The 24,019-nt window shown below is 28.2% G+C and overlaps 1 protein-coding gene across 1 annotated transcript in view; it reads left to right on the top strand.

The window, feature by feature from the left end:
• Positions 1-19,927: 19,927 nt before the first annotated feature.
• The window catches only part of LOC101509519 (uncharacterized), a 13,215-nt gene continuing 9,123 nt past the window's right edge, over positions 19,928-24,019 (top strand). The window contains exons 1-4 of the mRNA XM_073367564.1: positions 19,928-20,140; positions 20,373-20,516; positions 21,772-22,413; positions 22,574-24,018. Coding sequence (XP_073223665.1) covers positions 20,466-20,516; positions 21,772-22,413; positions 22,574-24,018 — 2,138 coding nt within the window. The 5' untranslated portion in view covers positions 19,928-20,140; positions 20,373-20,465. The remainder of the gene's footprint in view (positions 20,141-20,372; positions 20,517-21,771; positions 22,414-22,573; position 24,019) is intronic.

Raw genomic sequence — 24,019 nt, 5'->3', positions numbered from 1 at the left:
ATAGAAGTGGAGGATGACCAGATTAGGTGACTTTGTAAGAGAGAGAATGTGTTGGTTAATTGTGTTTTAGTCAAAATAACTTTTATTTATTATATTTGGTCGAATCTTTTTTGTTTATGTAGTAATATTAATATAACATGTGTATGGTTTCATGGTTTGAGAAAATCACAAGTTACCATAATTTGAACAAAAGCTACTTTCAATTTTGGGGAATTAAATTTATCTGTTTGAAGTTATCTTAAATAACACAACATCCGTTTTAGGTTTTAAAAAACATTCATCTCTCTTCTATTTCCTAAAAAAATTATATCAAATATTTGTTTTGTCATATTTATATTTATTTATATCATTTATTATATAATATAATTAGAGTTTTTTTTTAATATATAAAAATACCAATATGCATCTGCTATTTATAATTTTAAAATGTACGGTTATGTTTTTAATAACACATATTCTAGTGTTTATTTAATAAATGACAGATAAAGTTGAAAAAGTAATGAAAAATAAATGTTATGCACAAATTTTTTAGTGAATATAGGGAAGGTGAATGATATTTCAAAAACTATATGGGGTATTAGTAAATGTAATTTTCCCTTCATTTAAGAGTAATAATTGTAACTTAGTTTAAATATAATTTTAATTATTTATCTTTTATTTAATATTTTTTAGTTATTTTATTTATTTTAGTCATTTATTTTTTATTTTAGTTATTAATTTTTTATTTTAATAATTTATTTTTATTTAATAATTGTTCTAGTATTTTATCATTCATAAAATTATACAAATTTATCATTTTATTTTGAACAAAAATGAATATTACATAAAAGATAAATAACAAAAATATATAAAGACTAAAACGAATAAAAAAAAGATACAAGACCAAAATAAATATTAAATAAAAAATAAATTATCAAAATTATATTTTACCTTTATAATTTTTATACTAATCAATTCCACTCATTTTTTCATAACTATTTATTGACACTTTTTAACTTCATTATCTATGAGATATGTGCCAAGTGAGTCTTCATTCATGTATTAGCATCAACATGGTTGGCTAAGAGGCTTGAAAGTGAGTCGACAATATCCCACACAAAAATTTACTATGGTGTACAATGAAGGTAGACTATGTTACAATCAAACTTATTGAATCAATAAATAAATTCAGTGTGTTAGTGCACACACAATCTTTCGACGATTATTTTTGTCAAATAAAGCTACTATAGGTTTGGGATGTTATTGGTAAGAAGGGGACAACAAATTGACACAATTTTAGCTTATAGTCATGAATCACACAAATTTGCATAAAGAATGTTGATATCAAAGTGGCTAAGTTCTATACTAATTGAGTTGTGCAATTCGATCGAAGTAATTATTATTTCATGGTCTATGAAACGGTAAATCCAAGAAAGGGGTTACCAATTGGTGAGTTCAAAGTCCACCTTCTTATAAATTGGTGTGATTCGGCAAAATATTAGACATTTCATGTGTCTTGTTCTCATGTCATAGTAGTATGTTATAAGATTTGTCAAAATCATTTAACGCTTTTAAGGTGTACAAGGACGCTAACGTACATAATGCATATGGTGAACAATTTTCAGTGGTGCAAAATGAAGGATATTTGTCTACATATGAAAGTAATATAGTGTACCACAATTTTGAAATGACGAGACTTCATAAGTATCATCTAAATATTACTTGAATAATAAATTGAAATCAAGTATAAAACGTGAAGAAAATGTGATTTATATCAGGTAATGGGTCATAATCAAAAAAATTAGGTGTGTTTGATTTGGTGAAAGTGAGAGATTGAACATCACAAACTTCAATTATACTGCAATTGATTTCAAAATTGGTCAAAAAATTGGATCAAAGGAGAGGTGAATGCAAAAAACTAGTCCTAATTTATCTCATGTTTCCTTTGTTGATGATCTAGTATTGGTAGCTAAGGCTTCTCTGATCAGACACTTGTTATCAAAGAAGTATTGGAAGAATTTTGTCTCCATTTTGGACAAACAACAAATCTACTTATATATAAATTGTTTTTCTCCAAAAAAGACCAAAGGTGATAGAGAATAGGTATTAAGTCGAATTTCCACCACACATGATCTTGATATATACATGAGAGCACCTATGCTTCACCAGGGAAATCCTTATTTACTCATATATAATTGATAAAATGAAAAAGAAATTAAGTTCAAAAGTTATCACTCTTTCTCTTGTAGGTAAAACTACTCTTGTTCAATCATCCCTCACAAGTATTTCATACTACATTATGCATACGATACAAATCCTACCTATGTTTGTGACAAGGTTGAGAAGATCTTAAAGATTTTATCTAAGGAAGTAGCAATGAGCAAAGAAAATGTCATATAAACTTGAAAGGGGTTGGTTTTAAGAATATGAAAACTCTAAATGAAACATATATGAGTAAGTTTGCTTGACAATTATGGCTAATCCATTGAAATTTTGGGTTCAAGCTATGAAGGCTAAATATAAATGCGGTGGTGAAAGTATGTCAAACATTTTCAATTACCATTAGAAATAACTCTTTCAACAACTTGAAAAGCAAATGTGAATGAGGGAAGCCAATAACATTTATTTGATAATTAAATATGAAAACATTATCATATACATGCTTGCATGAGGGAAGCCAATATTGAACCTATGAATGATATGCCTTTATGGATACCTAATATTAATGGCACATTCTCCATCATTTCAACATATGACATTCTAATTTCTAATTCCCACAATGAAGATACAAATGATTCTCTATTTACTAGAGTAAGGAATTGGAATAGGCCAACGAGAATCAGAGCTAATATTTGAAAGATGGCTCATGTAATATTATTTACAAATGAAGAAAGATTTTGCAGATACGCAACATTTGATATCCTAAGTTGTAGATTCAATGATACTCCAGAAACAATTATGTTTATACTAATTAATCAATCTATTTTCTATTATTTTTCTTTCTTTTTTACTTTGTTTTCTTTTTTCATCTCTTCTTTATCAACCAAATAAAGTGTAAATAATGTAGAGAGTAAATTGTCTAAGTTCAATTTTCTCATATACTAAAAGTTATTTTTCTTAGAGACTAAATTAGGTCTCATAATTTTTCTCGGAAACTAAAATGATTATTTAGTCTATATTTTGATTATAAAAAAATTTAATACTATACAATTACATAATTAAGGATTTCGTAAAATCCACTATTTCACAACATTTAGCATTTTAGTTATGAATCAAATTTAAATAAAATATAAGCTACATAAATTTTTAGTCCCTATAATATTTAAATGTGTTGCTTTTAGTTTCTATTTTTTCGTGCATGTTTAAAATATTATAAAAATATCTGTTACAAAAATTTAGAATTTTTTAATAAATGTAAAAAAAAATAAGAATTTATATAAGTTTTTGACACTTAAAACATGATATTTAATTCATCTTTTTTTTAAAAACAAAAATATAATATTTTTTAGTAAAATTCTTATAATATTATAAACATATATAAAAAAATAATTTAAAAATTTGAATGAAAAACATTAGTTGACTTGAAAAACAAAGACAAAAAACAAAATTGAGAATTTGTGGGAAACTAAAGAAGAATTTTTTTTTTACATAACTAAAAGTAAAATTCTATAAAAATTAAAATTTTATTTAATCCTACTATGTATCTATACATTGAATTAAATTTTATAGAATTATGTGGCACCCATGAAAAAATGGTAGTATTAGAGCTATTTTATTTATTATATTAACATGCTGATTAAAATAGACCATAACAAATGTATGCGTAAAACAAACTTTGCTGGCCAGAAACGGTATTCCAATGTTGACTTTATGTTTTGTATTTTTTAATTGAAGATATTAGTTAGTTTTTCATTCTTCCTCTCAAAATATAATAATACCATTAATATAAAAAAAATTCAAACATTTGTAGAATCGTGTTTAAAACCTCGTGCGTTTACAGAAGATAGCAAAGATAATCAAAATTTTCTGATCTTGCTTATTTTATGGTCCATAAAAAATGGTCAAATTCAATTATTAACAGCATTCTCGAAACTCAATGCCATTACCATAAATAAAAAAAAATAAAAACCATTCAATGCATACTTTTTCCTATTTCGCACTACTCTCTTCTAACTTTGAAACCACAATTAAAAAAGAATGAAAGTAAAACTTTATAATTTATTAATGTCTCCCACTTGCATAAAAAAGTAAAACTTTTGTGGAAATGAAACTAGTGAATAAAATAAAACCATTTAAGAAAATTAACTAATATAAAGTTTTAAAATTATTTTTGACAGAAAATGGTAAATTTATACTTAATTTGTATCTTATATATATTAGGAACCAAACATATATTCAAAATGTCTCCTAAAAAAGTATTAGAAAGAGAGTATGCATATAATACTTGAAGGCTGAAGGAGACATTAAGTAATAAACAAGTAGTGCCACCTTTCTTATAATAAGTTCCTTCTAGAAAAAAACATAAATAAGAAAATATGAAGTTTGAAATGTATTGATGAAATTTTTTTTGAGCTAGTTTTGTAATTGAATAACTAAAGGCCAATTAAAATGTAACGTATCTAGTCTTTATTTAAAACGACATACATTAACTTTTTAATTATTATTTTTATTTTATTTTAAATAGAATATATATAAATATATGTATTCAATAAATTATTTATATACACGTTTAGACAAATTTAAAGCTAATTATTTGATTTTTGTTTGTACACAGAATAATAAATACCATAAAATTCACATACAATTACGAAATCCTGAATTTGAACTCAATAATATTGACATTTGTCAGTTTCATTCCACCTTATAAACTATTTGATATATTTTTACTAAACAATATTAATGTTGACATATTTGATCAATGCATATGCTCAACATCATAGACAAATCCATAAAGAAATCATTAAAGCAAATAATATATACTAAATTTAGAAAAGTTTAATATATACTCAAAAAGAAAATAATATTTACCCATTCGTCTATATTATAAGTATAATTTATTTATTTCACATATATTGAAAAAATAGATAATAAATTTAATTTGTTTAATTTATCATTATAAATAAAATGTGTCCAATTTATGTTTTGATGTCGTTAAAATATTCTATTGCGATATTTTGGTGTTGTCACCTTTTAATTATCTGCTCAACTAAAATGTATATATTAGTTAAGTTAGTAATTTTCTTTTTTATAATAGTTTGAATTATGAGCATACTATAAAGTACCATACTCAAAAAGGCTGCATTATGTGGATAAAAAATTTAATTTTGAATAAATTATTTTTTTTGTTGAAAGTGAGTTAAATATAAAATAATTAATATTTAAATATATTTATTAAATGAAAAATTTAAAGAGATTAACTTAACATATAAATATTAATTTCAAATCAAAATTAATTCTTGAAACAAAATCAATTAAACTCGAAAACAATGAAAAATATCCTAATCAAATTCTACAAATCTAGAATCAATTCTTACTCAAAAAAATGTAACTAAACATACATTAGATACAATGGTAGCCTTGAACTTGTGCAACGTGTACTATCACACAAGGCTTCAAAATTTGAAGGTAACCAATATTTTTTGTATAAAAAAATTATATAATAAAAATTGTTTGGATCAATAGTATTTCTAACAATGTTTGTAGTGATAGATACATACATTGTTCATTTATTATTTATATATATATATATATATATGATTAATAAAATACAATAAAAAATTTGTATAGAAAAATGGAAAACCAAATTCAAATTTGGTGCAGGACAATCAAATTCTTAGTTACAACTCTGATTAGATAGTTCTTGTCATAATTGGTATATATAAACTATTATAAAATTTTATCTCTTATTTATATTTGACTTTGAGTTTTTCACACCGATAGAAAAGCCATTATGCTCACCAAAGCTTGGACAATTGGATCTCAAACCCGAATACCATATATCAAATGTTTGATCGTGTGAATATATACTATTTGACTTAAAACGTTATTTTATTATTTAGGTGAGAGAACAAATCTTGCAAATCTCTCAAACAGCCTTGTGAGTTGTGATGATCTGTTTATCATTAAGCATATACATAGTATTTTAATCATGTCACTTGTTCCAAATCCAAATATATTATAATCCAAAAAATAAAAATAAAATCCAAATTTATTAGTCGACCATTCTGTTGAAGTCCCCACATATAAATTATAAATAAAGACATGCACCACGCTATATTTAAACAAATAAAATAAGTGAAGCTTTGGGTCCAATAGAAGATATTAGAATTTTATAATACGATAAATTTTAATATTTTCATACTTAAAATCTTTTTAATTTTACCCATTAAGTTAACATATAATTATAAATAAATTTATAATATAATTAACAATATTATAAACTATTTAATTAAGGGTCTTTTATTCCTTGTTAAATAAACACTTTTTTTAAGTCTAAAATCTTAATTTTAATGATTTAGTTCTTGGGCCGGCTCTAAACATCCGACACGTTTAAAATAAAATTATTTTCGATGGGAATAACTTTATGAAGAAAAAAAAATATTATAATAGGTGAAGCTTATCGCAAGGATAAATGTCTAAGTTTATATTTATACATTTATGTTCTTGGATTAGTGGTTATCCTAATCACAATTACTAACATGAATCAAAACAATTTAATAAACAATAAAAGTCAACATTTGTTTGTCTGCCCGTGAGTATTATGTTGTTCTTGGGAGAAATAAAGTTTTGTATTCCTTGTTTATTATTCAAAACAATGTTTCGTAGATTGAAAATTACAGAGTTGTTTCTTAATTATTTTGACAAAATTCATATAGTTGCTTTTAACGTTGACATTGGAGGATAATTATTCCCTATGTTTTCTTTGTATAATGGAGTAGAGAATATGTATACATATATTCTATAATAAAGTAACAACAACTACGACTATTTGGAGTACCGAAGACACATTGTAAATTCGAGTTTTGGATACATGCAAATTAAATTTATAAAAAGAACTTCAACAAATTAGCTTTGAATTTGTATGTTGAGGATTCGAATCCAATTATTACCATTGGAGGGATACTCTCTAAGTTATAAGGAAAAAAGTAACAAACAATTGAATTGTCGCAGTAGTGCATGGTGTCATATGATAGGTACTATAGTATTGTCTTTAAAATTTGAATTAAAAGGGTTGAGTATTTGTGATTCAAGCTATAGTTTAATAATATGACCATGACTAAAAAGCTTGTGAAACATCTCTGTTCATACATACATGTGTATGATAAATTTTAATTTTATTACAATATAGCCTATGTTTTTTGCATTCATAGTTACAAATATCCCATTTTCTTAACATTATTTCGGGCCTAGAAGTACTTGATTTTAAAAACCATTTTGTTATTTTTATTATTATTATTATTATTATTTACTTAGTTTATTAAATATTTATAATTGTTTTAACTATTTTTTTTAATAAAAAATTAGCTAAAACAATTTTATCAAAATTTAGATATATATTACATTTTTCGTTAACATTTATCATACCAATTAGAGAGTGATAATTTGGTTAGGAGGAGTATCAGGCAAGCATGTGTTCTATGCCTTCTATGATTGAGATAGAGAAGGCTCTGCTTAATATGGATTCCTACAATGCCATGGGAGATGATGTTTTTCAGCTCTTTTCTATTGTTGGGAGATTGCGGCTCCGTCTTTACACTAGTTTGTTAGCATTATCTGGAGTGATCCTTCTTTGATTAGCTCGGCTAATAATACCCTTTTGGTGCTTATTTCAAATGTTGATCAATCAGAGTTTTTAACACAATTTCGTCATATTTCTCTTTGCAATGTGATTTATAAATTAGTTACTAAAGTTGTGGTGAATCGTGTGAAACCTTTGCTGAATAACATCATATATTTGTATCAATCAAGCTTTATATCCTTGAGATCGATTTGGAGAAGACCTATGACATACTGAATTAGAATTTTGTTACTCAATGTCTTTGGGATTGTAAGTTTTCTAAGGAATTAATTAATATAATTATCATTGTATTTCAAAATTTTATGGAATGAGAACAAGCTTGATAACTTTGTGCCATCTAGATGTATTTGACAAGGGGATCTCATCTCTCCATATCTTTTTGTTTTTTATATGGATCGTTTGTCGCATATTATTGTTGACCAAGTTGATGCATGTTATTTAAGTCTATGCGTTCAGGGAGTGAGGTACCTAAGGTGTCTCACCTTCTTTTTGCAAATGACATTCTTTTATTTGCAGAGACCACTCTAAAGCAAGCTTACTGCATCAAACATTCCTTAGATCAATTTTGTCAATCCTTGGGCCAAAACACCAATGGCGAAAATACTCAAAAAAAAAAATTCTCAGTTAATGGAGATACTCAATTTTGATAGAAGATTGTGCAATATACGGGTTCAAAGAATCTCTAAGCTTGGGGAAGTATCTTGGGCCAAACACTATACATGGCATGAGTTCTAAAAATAGGTTTCAACATATTATTGAGATGATTCAAAGGCGTCTTAGTGGTTGAAAGCAACAATGTTTGAGTTTGGCAAGATGAATTACTTTGAGTTAGTCTATAATGAGTTTTATCCCTTACTTTGATATGCAGTATGTCAAAATCCCTACAACTACTTGTACTGAGTTAGAAAAATTACAATGAGGTTTTATTTGGGGAGACACTGAAACAACTCGTAAGACCCAATTGATCAATTGAGAGGTTTGTTGTACGTCTAAGGAGAATGGTGGTCCAAGCATCAAAAGATCTCAATTAACGAATGATGTTTTTTTTAAATGCTTTGAAATTTATTGACTAATCATGGTATCAGGTTATCTTGAATAAGTATGACAATAATCAAAACTTGTTGGAGAATATGATTTGCAAGTTGAACGATTCTCCATAAATGAGATCTCTAGCGAAGATCTGGGACAATTTTCAGCAGACTATTACTTGGAAACTTGAGGATGAAAAGAAGATAAAATTTATTCCTCCTCCTCTTCCTAAAGATTTGCTAGTTGGAATGGTCATCATTTGTCAATCAATGTGATGTAGCTAAATATCACTAGAAGGGGGGTTGAATAGGGATTTTGCTGTTTTAAAAATAGTTTTCAAGTGTTTTAAAAACTATCCTCTTGCTGAGGATGGAAAGCCCGAGGATGGGTTTTTCAAAACCTTCAAATTCAAACCGAGTTAAAGAGTGAAGAAGAAATATAAGATTGACACACACTGTTTTTATCTGGTTCACCCAAAGATGGCTACTTCCAGTCCTCACACCCTTGTGAGATTTCACTAATGTTCAAACAGATCAACTTCTAACCGAGGATGATTACAACTTTGTATTCTCAAGCTTCACCAAGCTTACAATCAGATTTCAAATATTTCCAAGTGTACCTCACGTGGAAATTACAGTGTGATAATAGAGTGATTGATTCTAAATACTTTCTCAAAAGATTAACAAAGATCTAATGTAGGATTTGTAGAAAGTATGAAGATTTAATGGATGTTGCTTCTTGAAAGGTTTAAGATCTTTGATCTTTTTTAATGCAATGTGTTGTGTTGTTGATGAAGATCAGCTTGCTGCAATTTATAGAGGTCTTGTGATGTTCATTTCATAAGTCAAGCCTTTTATGACCGTTGGAAAATCCATTTGAGAAATGCCAATATTTTTCTTCATATTTACGAAAATGCCATTCAGCTCATTTGAAAATATGCATTCCATGTTCAAGTACGAGGTAGCTGTTTTCTTGGCACTTGGGGACATGTGTTGTCCTTTTCTCTTTCCTTTCTTTAATGTTTGAATATTGTGTGGAGTCATTTTCATTCTCTTTCTTCAAAGCCTTGATAAAGCTTCACATGTGAGCTTTTTCTCTTTCCTCCATTTAATGACTTGTAAGAACATGTGATGTCATTTTCATTCCTTTCTTCAAGGCTTTGTGAAGGCTTCACGTGAAGGCTTTTTCTTCTTTCCTTGCCTTAAGACATGTGATCAATTTATTTATGACTTGTTTGTTGTTGCCTTTTTGAAGATTGACTTTATAATCCTTTTAAATCACATAATGGTACATGCAGCCTTTTTGCCTATGACATGATGAGTTGTTTTCATAAAGTCTTGGAAAGCTTTTCAAGATGTTGACTATAGGCACATGTTAATATCATTATTCCTCGTACCTTTCTCTTGCATTCTTGCTACTTTTCTTCAAAGGCATTTCTTTAACCATTTTTTAATAGTATTTTGCCTTTATTGAATGAATTAAACAATTCATTCTTTAATACTATTATGTCTTTGTTGAATGAATTCAAATAATTCATTCTTTAATACTATTATGCCCCTGTTTAATGAATTCAAAATCAGCAAGGATGCAGAACTGCACTTTCACCAGCTCGTGAGGTCATCCTCGGCATTTTCCATACTTAGCATTTAACTCAGAATTTTCTTTTTTTTCCTTAATGAATGATAACTTGTTTTCTTATATGAATACACTCAAAAACACAGATTAGTCATTAAACTCAATCATAATATTTTAATTAATTTTGTTATCATTAAAACTAATTTAGAGAGATTTTGTCTCAACACAATGGTAGGGTGATTTTAATAAATTAAGTAATTAATATTTTGCCTCTATGCTACTTATCTTTCTTTAAACCTCTTAGAAAAGTGATTGATAATATCATAAAGATTCAACGATCATTTCTTTAGGGAGATGCTGACGAAAATAAGATGAAGTATAGTTCTACTTTTTATTTTGCTTCGTGGTGTTTAAATCTTACGAGTTGTCTCCAAAATAGTTAATAAATGAACTTGTACTATCTCTTATACTTCCATTAATAATTTTGACTTATAAAAAAATTATTCAAGTATATTGTAAAATTCACCTTAATCTTAGTTAATCTAACGAAATTGACCACAACCTTTGATTAATTTATCGGTTAATTCATGATATAAAAAATATCATAAATTAAGACATAAATTGAGGATTTGATTCTAATTTTCAGCGATGGGATATGATTCCTATTTAGTCATGTATACGTATAATTTAGCCTATAAAATCAATTGTCATATCCTCTCTACCGTTTAATTAATAGGACCCCTTATTTTTAATATTATTTTCGAGTTCTCCAATTATGTTATCAAGATTCTTTAAGATCACATCAGAATCTGAGGCACAAAGTCTAACTTATTTATAATTTTAATATGTTTTGATTAATTTATATATTCCGTTGCGTATAAGTCGTTTGTCCACCGTCAACATAAAAAAATATATCCAATTAAATATTGTTATAAGAACTTGACCTAAACGATTCTTAATGATTAAAATAATGTGTTGTGCATTAGGAAATAAGTATTGGGTCTTTTTGCAAGTGCAACTCGATGACCAAGATTCCACATCTATTTTAAATTATACGGATAAATAATAAAATTTTATATCGTAAAAAAAATTAATTAAGAAAAATATCAAAGATTAAATAAACAAAAGTTGCTAATCATGATGTTTATATCAAATTGACCGATAAAACATTATTTTGCGTAACACTTTGGTCTCTTAATTTTAATGATTAATTAACGCCTAATTGATGTGGAACCAATTCCTTTGTTTTTACATGGCATGGAATTCTCTTTCCTAAGCATGTCAATTTTCTATAATTTTAGTTCATGTTGTAATTTGCAGAAAAAGAATCTTTGGAGTCATAGTTGTTTATATAATTTAAAAAAGAAAAACAAAAAACTATGCACTTAAATTGTAAACAACCAATTTCAATTAATAGAAACCATAAATATTTTTAACCTACACACCATTGTAACTTTCATTTTAAAATAGTTATTTAATAAATAGTATATTAGTTATCAGTGTAGAATTGTTTATATTTATGATATATATTTATTAATTTTATTTTTTTTATATAAATATAAATCATTTTATGAATAACAATGATATATTTTGATGGATATATGATTGTTATTCAATTTTTAAATAAAAAATGGCTGAATTATCACTAGTGGATGCTTCTTAAATTCCAAAAGTTATACATTATTTCTAAGAATGTTTTAATTGGAGACGTCCATGGATATCTACGAGCACATATTTGTTTCATTGAATAAAAATGTTACTTGTGGTATCTTCATCTTTTTATTTAGAGATCGTTAATTGGTATTTTTGCAAATTTTATAGTATTTGCATATCTCTACAAATACCAACTACGAATATAGTTAGCTCACTTCAACGAGAATTGCTTATGTTTGATTCTCGTTTCAAGTTCATCACAAATTATTTTTTTGGTTTAAAGTTGACTTAATTCAAGTTCAAGAGTAATTTGGTTTAGTTCGATAGTTCAAATTAAATTAATAAAAAAAATTAAAGAAACAAATGTATTCTTTTAATATTAATTGTTAAAATATTAATTAATAAAAATATTAACTAAAATTTATATAATTTAAACTAGCCTTAAAAATAATTTTTTTTAAATTAATTTTCTAATTACTCTTGATTGTTCAATAAAGTGGTGGTGCTCACCTTTTATAGAAGAAGAGGGGATTGTAAAAGAGTAAAATTTTCAATGTGGAACTTAAATAGTGAAATGGGAGAGAGTTTCTTGAGTGTAAGATTCTAAGTGTTGAACATAACTAAATAATCAACTTTCAACTTTGAAATCACATAAGTTTTATCTCCAAAAAAAAAAAAAATTAACTCAAAATATTATCACCGGAAACAATTAGTTTAAGCAACAAGTGTAATATTTTACCTTAAATTTGTTGACGATTTTTTTTACAAGAATTATAAATAAGAATATCTAACCATAAAACAAATATAATTTATTTATCTTCATAGTATAAATAAGAATTACATACATTATTTTTAATTATTAAATCACATAGGTTTTATCTCAAAAAAAAAAAAATTAATTCAAAATATTATCACCGAAAGTAATTGATTTAAGCAACAACTGCAATATCTCACCTTAAACTTGCTGACTATTTTTTTTTACTATATTAAAGATTGAATTTGATTTTTCTATAAACAATAGTGTTATATGTCTTTTTAGTAACTCTCAAATGATATAAATAATATCTTAATATTTATTTTTCAAAAGATTTTGTTTCGTTTCAAAATAACATTTACAATGTGTTTAACCTATGTTCAAACATTTTAATACTCACACCTAAGTTAACTTTTTTTACATCTCTCAAGTCAATTTTATTACTATATTTTGAAAGGAAAATACTTAATTTTAAAATAATAAATAAAATTATTTTCACAATTACTAATTTTTAAAATGATAAGAAAAATACTATTATTAAAAACAATATAAACAATATTATTTGAATAAATTAAAAAAATGGGTTTTAAAATAATGAATATTATTATTATTATTATTATTATTATTATTATTATTATTATTATTATTATTATTGTACGTATTATTTTTGTATCCAAAGGATTTTATAATTGATTGGACAATTAACTTCAAATAAAATCATTTAATTAGATAAAAATGATTATGAAACCAATTGTAAATTTCTCAAATCAATTTTTGAAAACGGTTTTAAAATTCAATCAATTTTAATACTAAAAAAAATCCAAATAATGAACCTTATGATGAGAGATTGGGCCTTGGCCTTTTTAACCTACAACTTAATTGCTCATCCCTCCCCGTGTTTCCAAGAGATCCTGAATTTTTAATGCTATAATGTCTCCTCCTACGATATAAAAATATATTATATGTGTAATCACTGTTGCACATATTCGTATTGTGAGTCCCCTCCTCCATTGTCTCACGTGGTTCAAATGCAAGATTTCTAACCATCCTGCAAATGTGCAGCTTGTCAACTACATTAGATGCGAATTTCTGTTGTATGACGACCTCGAAGTCTATAGATCTCAAATGATTTCCTCCTATAATGACTACGTGAAAGAATGAGAAATACTCTACAACCAAGTCACATTTCGAACTAAAGTTTCCCAACTTTTGTCCACGAATAGCCCCCTATATCTGGAGTAATTATATGCAATCTAAAATTCATATATGTTTGATCAACCTCTTGTATACTCATGGTAGGAGGTGTAGATATGTTTGGATGCGTAAAGGTGTTCTGAATATATCAGAATCGCCTAAGCACGCGTTTAGGCAAGTGATGAAATTTCATCATGGATCCGCGTTTAATTCATCCAGAGTATCAACATATTTCCTCCAATGAACGAGTCATGTTGTGGTTGTCATAGGGAGAAAATCAATAATCTTAGATCTCCAAATGATTCAGTGTATTTATGTATATATTTGTCAGTAGATGACCTCGATGTGGAGTGAAAATACATGCACGTTGAAGGGACTCGTCATATTCACCTTGCAGAGTTCGTGGACATGTTATAAGAAAATGTTACATGATCCATGCTTGAAGAAAAAAAAGTAGATTAAAAATTAATTATAAATGATGTTCCAATAAAATTAATTATAAATAATATTCCAAAAAAATTAATTAATATTATAAAAAAATTCCAATTAAATAAATTCTTAATTACCTAGAGGAAGACACGTAACCATCTAGTTGTTTTGTCTTGGGCTTGCTAGAATCCCTTAGCTGACTAGCAAGACAGCAAGAGCAATAACACCCAATACATACTCTCAGACATTACCAAAGTCTTTGACGTACTGAACGCATATAATGTCAATATACGTTGCACTTTTATCGTTGAATATGGTAGTGCTCACAAGGTAGAGAAGATAACATTTGATGACGTTAAGCCGATGATATTCCTTAACCTCATCATCATAACAAGTTTGTTTAGATTAATCAAAAATTGGATTTCAAAGGTTGAGAATATAACATGCGCTCTTTTGGTTCTTTCAACATTTGTTAGCGCATCATCTAAGTTGAACATAAGATCATTATACATCCACTTAACCCTCTTTCTTTCACTAGCGATGTATGTACTAGTAAGTGTATGGTGGTGGGCAAGTGCATAAGACATGACACATCATCCAAAGTCATTGTCATATCACCAATAGGAAGATGAAATAAGCTAGTCTCCTTATGCCATTGTTCGGCAAATGCAGATAATAGGGCAACATTTATTAACTTGTAGGTTATGCGTAGGGGTGGGAAAAGACTAGGTCGTCCGTAAGTGGTCTATAACTTAGCCTATTTATGGTCTTGTCTGGCATGACATGTTTAATAAAAAGGCTAGACTCATACTTTTGTTTAAAGCCTATTTAATTTAAATAGATCAAACTCATGCTTACTTGCTAGTTATAATTTTATTAAATTTGATTATATATAAAGGCTTAGTTTAGCCTATTTAAAAAATATATAAATTATACTATTTAAATGTTTTAATGTAAAATAGACTTTTAAATAGGCTTTCAGGCCCTACTATACTTTTTAAAAAGGTTAGGTCAGATCGGAAAAAAAAAGTCTATGATAGGTCGTAAGCCATACTCAGACCTTTCAAATTATAGTCTAGCCTGACCTATTCCCACACCTCAACTAAACCAAAAACTTTGATTGAATTTCAAAACCAAGTCACAGTAGAAGCTGGATGTTGAGGCTAACATATCTTTCTACTATTGTTGACGCATTTCAGAGGAACATATTCCTAAAAAAGATCAATGGTTAGTCTTTTGATGATGAAATAAATAAATTATTAATCCTTAGTTAAATAAAATTAGACTTAAAACTTACATCTCCAACCCACATGCAGACCACCACGTGGTCCTCAAAATATGATAACAAAGAGATATCAACGGGGCTCCCCAAAAACTTTTGAACTTGTGGTGATGATGGTCCTTGAAATGGTGTATGTGGTGATAATGGCGGCGATGACGACGGTGGTGTAGTTATCATGTCCTGTACATATTCAATGTCACCTCTAACCCGCTGTCATTTACCGATAGCTTCGATCTAACGCTCTCTACGTACACACCTACATTGGGTCTTCCTACTGTGTCAGAATCGAGTAATATTATTGTCACCTTTCATCTCTAAAAGCCATTTAGGGCACATTCTAATCTTAAAAAGTGAACCCATAATAAAAAGAATAACTAAAAACTAAAAAAAATTAAATTAAATTTTATAGAAAAATACAACTTTTGGGATCATTCTTAGGATCTCATGCATGAAAATATTGTATTATATCACTGAATTATTGCAAGACATCTAATAATTTGTAAACGTTGACAATATGTAAGTAATATTTTGGGACCCTCAAAATTTTGGGTCATGTGTGGTGGCCCAACCTACATGAGCTATGAGCCGACCTTGATTATATATCACTACAAACTTATTACAAATTAAAAACATTTTGTCAAATACTTGACATACAACAACTATAACAATTTTATTCAATATTTTTTCATATTTCAACATTGACAACTGATTTACATAACAACAACAACAATTTAAACTACTTATATATCACTACAAACTCATTGCAAATAAAAACACATTTTATCAAACACTTGGTATACAATAACTATAACAACTTAAAAAATATAAACTCAATTGTAACAACAACGACCAATTGACATAACAACAACATCAACATCGACATTCATCTCAACTACCTAATGAAACTACTACAGCAACAAAAACATAAACACTAAAATAAAAAATATTAAAACATAAACATAAACACTAAAATATAACTCAATTGTAACTATAACAACTTAGAAGATATAAACTCAATTGTAACGACAACAACCAATTGACATAACAACAACATCAACATCAACATTCATCTCAACTACCTAATAAAACTACTACAACAACAAAAACATAAACACTAAAATAAAAAATATTAAAACATAAATATAAACACTAAAATAAAAAATATAAAAATAAAAAATTTACATTTTGGTAATTAAGAGTTGATGAATGAAAAAGTAAAGTTTTAGTTTGAATTTGAAATAAGAAATTGAGATTGAGTTGGATTCGAAAGAAAATGAAGGTTTAGAGAGTTTTAGATTTAAAAAATATAGTTAATGAGAGAAAATAGAGTTCTGCTTTTACTAAGATACTTAAATTAGTGAATCAAATTGTAGAATATGATAAGAGGTATTTTAGATTTTTTAAGAAGATTGACAAATTAGTAGGGATAAGCGATTTCCACAACTTAAAGAGAGATATTTTTTTTGTTTAAAATTTTACCATCTCATTTATCCATGTACCCCAAAAAATAAAGGAAAATACCAAAATACCTTAATATATATAAAAAGTTACAATTTTTTTTTATTTCTTCATTTCAATATTTCAGGAACATAAATAAGTGTAAAAAAAATTTGCGGAAAACTTTTTTCAATTTTCTGGTACTCAACTTCCACTTCGGAAACTTTGAAAAAAAATGTCCGGTACAAAACATCATTTCCAAAAATCTTTTTTAAAGTTTTCTGGAACTACCGAAAAACTTATTTTAACTTTTTCGAAAAACTTATACTACCAACAAACTTCAACGTGACATTTTCGGAAACATTATATCGAAAATATTTTCAATGGTATGGTGTATTAATTAATATGGTATATTATTATTATTAATTATTTATAGTATATTATTATTTATGGTATGGTGTATTAATTAATATTATTATTTATGGTATTAATTATTATTTATGGTATAGACAAAAAATAAATTGGTGTGTACCAAAAATCTTTCTTAGAAAGTTTTCCGAAAATACTGTATCCGAATCTTTTGAATGAAGTTTTTTGGTACTACAATTTTTTCACTTTTGTACCGAAAATATTTTTTAAAGTTTTCCGGTAAAAACGTACCGAAAAACTTGAAAAAAGTTTTCCAGAAATAAGATGTTTACCGGAATTCTTCAAAAAAGTTTTCTGAAAGTTACCGGAAAATTTTTACTTACTAGAAATCTTTTTTCTGCTTCTGAAAAAGATAAAATGGTAAAAAGTAGAAAAAAAGAACTTTGAATTGATAAAATAAAATAAAAATTGAGAGTATAATTGATATTTTTATAAAATTATGGGGGTATAGGTATAGAAATGGGGTATAGGATAAAACTTTCTTTTTTGTCTGTGGACCAAGGAAATTTTTAAGGCAAAAAACAACAATAGAAGGGAGAATGATACGTACACCCATATGTTTTCTCTTGACACCCCTTCCTCTAAAATAATTTTTATCACACAAAATATCCCTCTTTCCATACAATGTACACACACAGTTTCCCATTCATGTCCTCAACCATAAACATTCTCATCTCCTTCCTACTATATAATGTAATTACTCTCCTTCGACAAAAAACACTTGTGTAGTCACAAGCTTCAAACACATACTTAGACACACATAAAATAAGAAAAAGTAAAAGATAATAAATTAAAAAATATTTATTTTTAAATGATTATGATTTATATTTTTTAAAGTGTGTGCCTAAAATATTGTAATTATACAAATATTTTTCTCTTTAATAGTCACGCTCTTTCTCTAATAATAATAAGATTCAGTTTCTTACAAATTATATAAAAAAATGATTTTATTATTTTAAAATTTAGATATTTCTTTTAGATTTAATTTATTAATGGAGAAGGTAGAGACAAAAATATTGTGTATCCTAATTAGTTAAAGAATCCGCTTCTTTATATTCTTTATGTTTTAGGTTTTAATTTGTAACAAATTTTGAGTATAGTTTGTATTCGTTTTGACAAATTTTAATGAACAAGTGAAAACTTTTAAAAATGATTATGTTTGTAAATAAAGACATCAGAAAAAAGAAATGAAACAATCACATGGTAATGAAAGCTCGAAGATCCAGATTCCTACTACTCAACAACTGCTTCGCTTAAAAGTTAAGTTTATACCACAACAAGAGTCATGACCCCACAAGCTATTCATTCACCTCCTTTACATCTTTGTCATCAATAAATATATGCCTAAAAAATTCCATCTATATCAGTATGATTAATTCCATTTTATTTACAAATTTCTCACATAACTATTGTTGGGACTAAAGATGGATTGAGATTAAAATTATAATAAATATGATATTTGACTATGGAGTGCTTAATTTTTTAAAAAATATATAAGTGAATACACGGAAAAAAAGTTGAAAGTGCAATTAAATAAAGAATTTAGTGAAATTCTTATTGGTTTTTTAAAATGTTAACTAGGTTAAATTAGTTTTTGATTTTTTTAAATTGACATATAAATTTTTGAAATTTTAAAATGTTGGACAAAATGATCTATCAATAAACTTTTGATGTTTGTTATTATGATTTCTCCATGTTAATTAAATATTAATATCTTTTTATTGAGAATTAATTAGTCTATGCAATTTAGTCATTTCATTAGATAAATTTATTAATAATTATTCTTGTTATTGATTAATTATTGACAAGTTAATTTATAAAATACCTAAATTAAAAATAAAAATTTTGAATTAAAAATGAAAATTTTTAAATAATTAAAAACACAAATTTCAATATATTTTTATTTAAATTTTTCTATTTTTAATAAAATTATTGGAATACTTTATTAACATTTGTCATGTTCTATTTGTAAAATTATTTTGATCGACACTATTTGAGAATTATATTTACTTATATATATTGTGGACTATTTTAATACTCCATTAAAATAAATAAAAATAAAATTTAAAAATTTAAGATATAATTTTAATTTTTAACTGAATATATCAATCAAAAAAGAAATTCTATTTATACTATTAGTATAATATGATATTACGTATTCCAATTCAATTGGATACCAAAAATGAAATTAGAGATGTCATCGGCGCTCCATGAGATAAAGATATAAAAAAGTAAAATAATCAGAAAAAATAGAAATTTTTTATTATTTTTACAAAAGGACCAATTTATCTTTTCGGTCCTTTTTTTTTTACTAAGAAAAATAATAAAAACACTCGTTTTTTCTTATTTTCTTTTGTATTATTGTTTGATTAGACACTTAACCAAGAGAAATTAACGCTCGTGTGTCTGTGTGCGCGTTTAGATCTCAAACCAAACACGCTCTGCTACCACCACCACCACCATCTCTCACACACAATAATTTGAGAGAAAAAAAAAGGAACGAATCGTTGATGCACTGCCACCACCTTGAATGAAACCCTCTACGACGTCGTCTCATACGTTTCCTCAACCCTCAATCAAGGTTCACTTCTTCTTCTTTCCTTTCATTCATTCATTTTTGTTTATTGATTTTTCCTTTTTCAAATCAGACGGTTACGTAATAAGGCTCTGTTTGGCCGACACCGAATTCGAAATGATTTTTTTCAAAAATCCTCCAAATGATTCACGAACACATTGCTTTCTGTTGGTGATTGTAAATTGTAATAACCGTATTTGAAATTAAATTCGATTTGATTTTTTTTTTTTTGGTGTAGGATAATAAGAGGATCTGAAATGTTGAGGCAGTATTAGGGTGTGGTGATTGCAGTTTAGTTACAGTGGGTAGTAAAAACGGAGTGGATCGGAAAATGGATAAGAGCAAGAGCCGTACCGATCTACTCGCAGCTGGCAAAAAGAAGGTAATTTCAATTTCTTTTTTATCAAGTTTTTGTGTTTTTTTAGGAGAATTAGCTCCACCTCTTGTGTTTGGGTTTTTTTTTTTTTGGATTTCGGTTTCAATTATAGTTAGATAGTTGAAGTATTGTCAATTGAAGATCATGGAAAATAATAATTTATTCAAATTCTGTATAGTGCCGCCCATTTGACAACACTTTATACTAAATAATGCGTAGTGTATTGCAAAACAATAGTAATTTGTTCAAATTTCGTTATGCTATAGTGCCAATATAGTTGCCATTTGACAACACTTTGTACTGAATAGTGCTTGGTGGTTGGGGTGGGGGAGTTAGGGATTGGAGTGATAAGGAGGTCGCAAATTCATTCCCTATTCCCATTACAATATTAACAATACTAATTACTAACATCGACTGTTGCAAAAAAAAAACTTTGTACTGAATAGTGTATTACAGAACAATAATGATTTGTTCAAATCCTGCTACACTATATTCATATAGCATTGCTATTTGTCAACATTGGATAGTTGTTATTTAAGATTTAGTAAATTGTTACAACTAAAAAGAATTTCTGGATATTGTGATGTAATTGTCGGTGCAGGTTAGAGAGTGAAACACATAATTGATAATGGTTAATGAGGATATTAAAGGTTTAGTATTTTTGTACAATACAAAAAAGATATATGTGAGAGTGTATGTCGTTGATTTTGTTGTAAGGGGTAAGGATATGCATTTTGTACTCAAAAGTCTACCTAACTTTGTAGAGGGTCCAAGGTCCAGTTTGGATTGGCTTTTATCTTATGGGATATTCTCAATTAAGATAAGTTTAAGTTGATGGTTATTCGACTTTGAGATGTTTATGAATAAGTTGAATGAGAGAGCTTTTGGAAAAATGAGATGGAGAAGTTTATTTCAACTTATACGGGAAGCTATTGTTTTAAAATTCCATAGTTATTATAATTTTTTTTTCTTTCATAATTGCTTGTTGAACTTTATCCAAACTGACTCTAAATCCACCTAAGAAAATAGTGTGGCATACCGAACCTCGACGTTATTCGCCTTCTCATTTTTATTTTTGAAGGTTGACATATGTGTAAATACTGGATTGGTTTTCTTTTTTATAGGATCAGAAAATATGCGATTTCATCTATCCCTATCTCTTCCCATATATTTCCTCTTAGTCTGTTTCAGCATATATAGGGTGGTTGACATAGTTAAATGGTTGCAGTTATTAATTTGATTCTCATGTTTGTATTGGCAGCTCCAACAATATCGTCAAAAGAAGGACAAGGACAATAAAGGTGGTAGTAGCCGTGGGAAATCATCAAAAAAATCTTCCAAGCATCAGATACCCGAGTCCGATGCTGATTCCGATGCTGCTAGTGTTACCTCTATTTCAACAAGATCATCACAGGTTACTGATGGAAATCTTGAAACCAACAGTGACCCCAATGTGGTTATCACCGAATCATTAGAGTCGCAGTCTTTGGCAAGCTCAGCAGCTCCTGATAATGTTGAACCATCTGTTGATTCGTCGTCAGCGGTCAGGGAAAATGATACAGGAGAGGAAACTAATTTGGATTCTAATGCGAAGTTAGCACTTCAGGGTCACGGTGTTAATGAGAATGATTCTGAACTGTCAGCCCAAGATCAAGGGGGTAGCTCTCAGAATGTTGATGCTGATGTGGCAAAAGGGGTGTCTTTGAAAACTTCAAATAGTGAAGGAGGAACGACATATGATCATGCATCTGAACCTGTTGCCCTTTTGTCCCCACCCGCTTCTGTTACAACTGCAGTGACTGAGTCTGTTACGGTTGAAAAAGAGAGTGAAAAAAGGGAAAAACAGTTGCTTTTATCTGAGGATATTCCCAATACATTAGTGGTGCAAACAAGGGAAGATCAGGTAACAGATTTAGGTTGTGCTCTCTCTCCCTGTCTCTTTAATTTAATTGCATACTTTTAAGTTTAGATACAAGGGTATTAGTCGGGCAGGCTGGGAAAACTGATACATGGATTTGATTTATAATTATTTTCTCATTTGTTGCTGGGTAGGGGCAATGCAGGAAGCTGATGGTTTGGATTTGACGAAATCTTGTCAAAGCACTGATGTAATTATAGATGATCAAAAGGAGCTTCCTTTGTTTCAAGCTGGCGAGAGTGGTCAACCTCTTTCAGGAATTGCTTTGGAGAATACTACAATCGAGGAGGCTTCTCATGAAGCAAACCAACTGGACAGACCAGTTGAATTATTCTTCTCTGTCGAGGATATTGTGTCAGATGAGCTTTCAGGTTCTGATAAAGGCCAGCAAGATAATATTGCAACTGTGGAGACTTCAATGAAAAACTTGGAGAGAGAAACATTACCAGGTTCATCTCACGATGAAATTATTATTCAGTCTAATCAAGAACAGATAAGTAAGGGAGTTCATAGTGGACAGGACATGGGGGTTCATGAGGGGCTTAACCAGCAACACACTCTTGTTGGATCTGCATTTGACAATCCAACTCACGAGTTGTCCATAGGAGCTTCGACCAGATCAGTGGATCGCTCTCCTATTTTTGATGTGAGCTCAGTTAATCTCTTTCAGCTAGCTGAATTGATAAGAGGGCTTAATGAAGAAGAGTACCAGTTTCTGCTTAAGGCAAGAGGATCGGTTTCTGATGCAGATCCTTTAACCAGTAGTTCAGTTCTACCAGATCATGACTTTTCAGAAGCATTTCAGAGACTGAAAGAAGAATTGTTTCTTGACAATATGATGAAAAATATATTCAACATGCAGCTAGATGAACAAATGGAGCTCCAATCGGAATCTGATTATCACCGCTACCAGTTGATTGGGGAACTATCTCAGCTCCATGATTCACACAATAAAGTTAATGAGAACAATCAACGCCTTAGTGAAGAACTTGCTAACTGTCGTGTAGAACTACAGAATAATTCTAGCAAGAGTGTGGAACTACAAAACCAAATTGATACTGCCATGGCAGAGGTTGAAGCTCTTTCTACCAGAGTAGTTGAGCTGCAGATTAGTTTTGAAATATCCCAGAAAGATTCATCAGATCTGTCCACAGAGTTAGCTGACTGCAGAAGTTTGATCTCAAGTTTACAATATGAAAAGAAGGGTGTGAGTGAAACTCTTGATTTAGTGATTGCTGAGAAAAATAAACTCGAGGAGGAGAAGGAGTTTTACCTGTGTGAAAGTAAGAAGCTGGAAACTGAATTATCTTGCTTAAAGAGTTCAATGGAAGGAGTAGAAGTCGAAAATTCCAATTTAATTGACAGGATCTCTTTGGTGACTGAAGAGAGCAATAAAATCAACACAGAAATCGAGCATCTCTTGCATGAGGTTGATAGACTGTCATTAGATTTGGTTGAAAATAAAGATTTGGTGGCCAGTCTACAGGCAGAAAATTCCAAATTAAATGGAAACCTTGCATTGTCAGTTGATAAGATTAAAAATCTGGAAAACGAGAATCAATCTGTTGTTCTTGAGAATCAAAGGATCTCT

Source organism: Cicer arietinum, chromosome 4 (genome assembly GCF_000331145.2).
Source record: "Cicer arietinum cultivar CDC Frontier isolate Library 1 chromosome 4, Cicar.CDCFrontier_v2.0, whole genome shotgun sequence".
Classification (NCBI taxonomy): Eukaryota; Viridiplantae; Streptophyta; class Magnoliopsida; order Fabales; family Fabaceae; genus Cicer; species Cicer arietinum.
The sequence above is the reverse complement of the archived record's forward strand: the minus strand, read 5'-3'. Positions and strand labels throughout refer to the sequence as shown.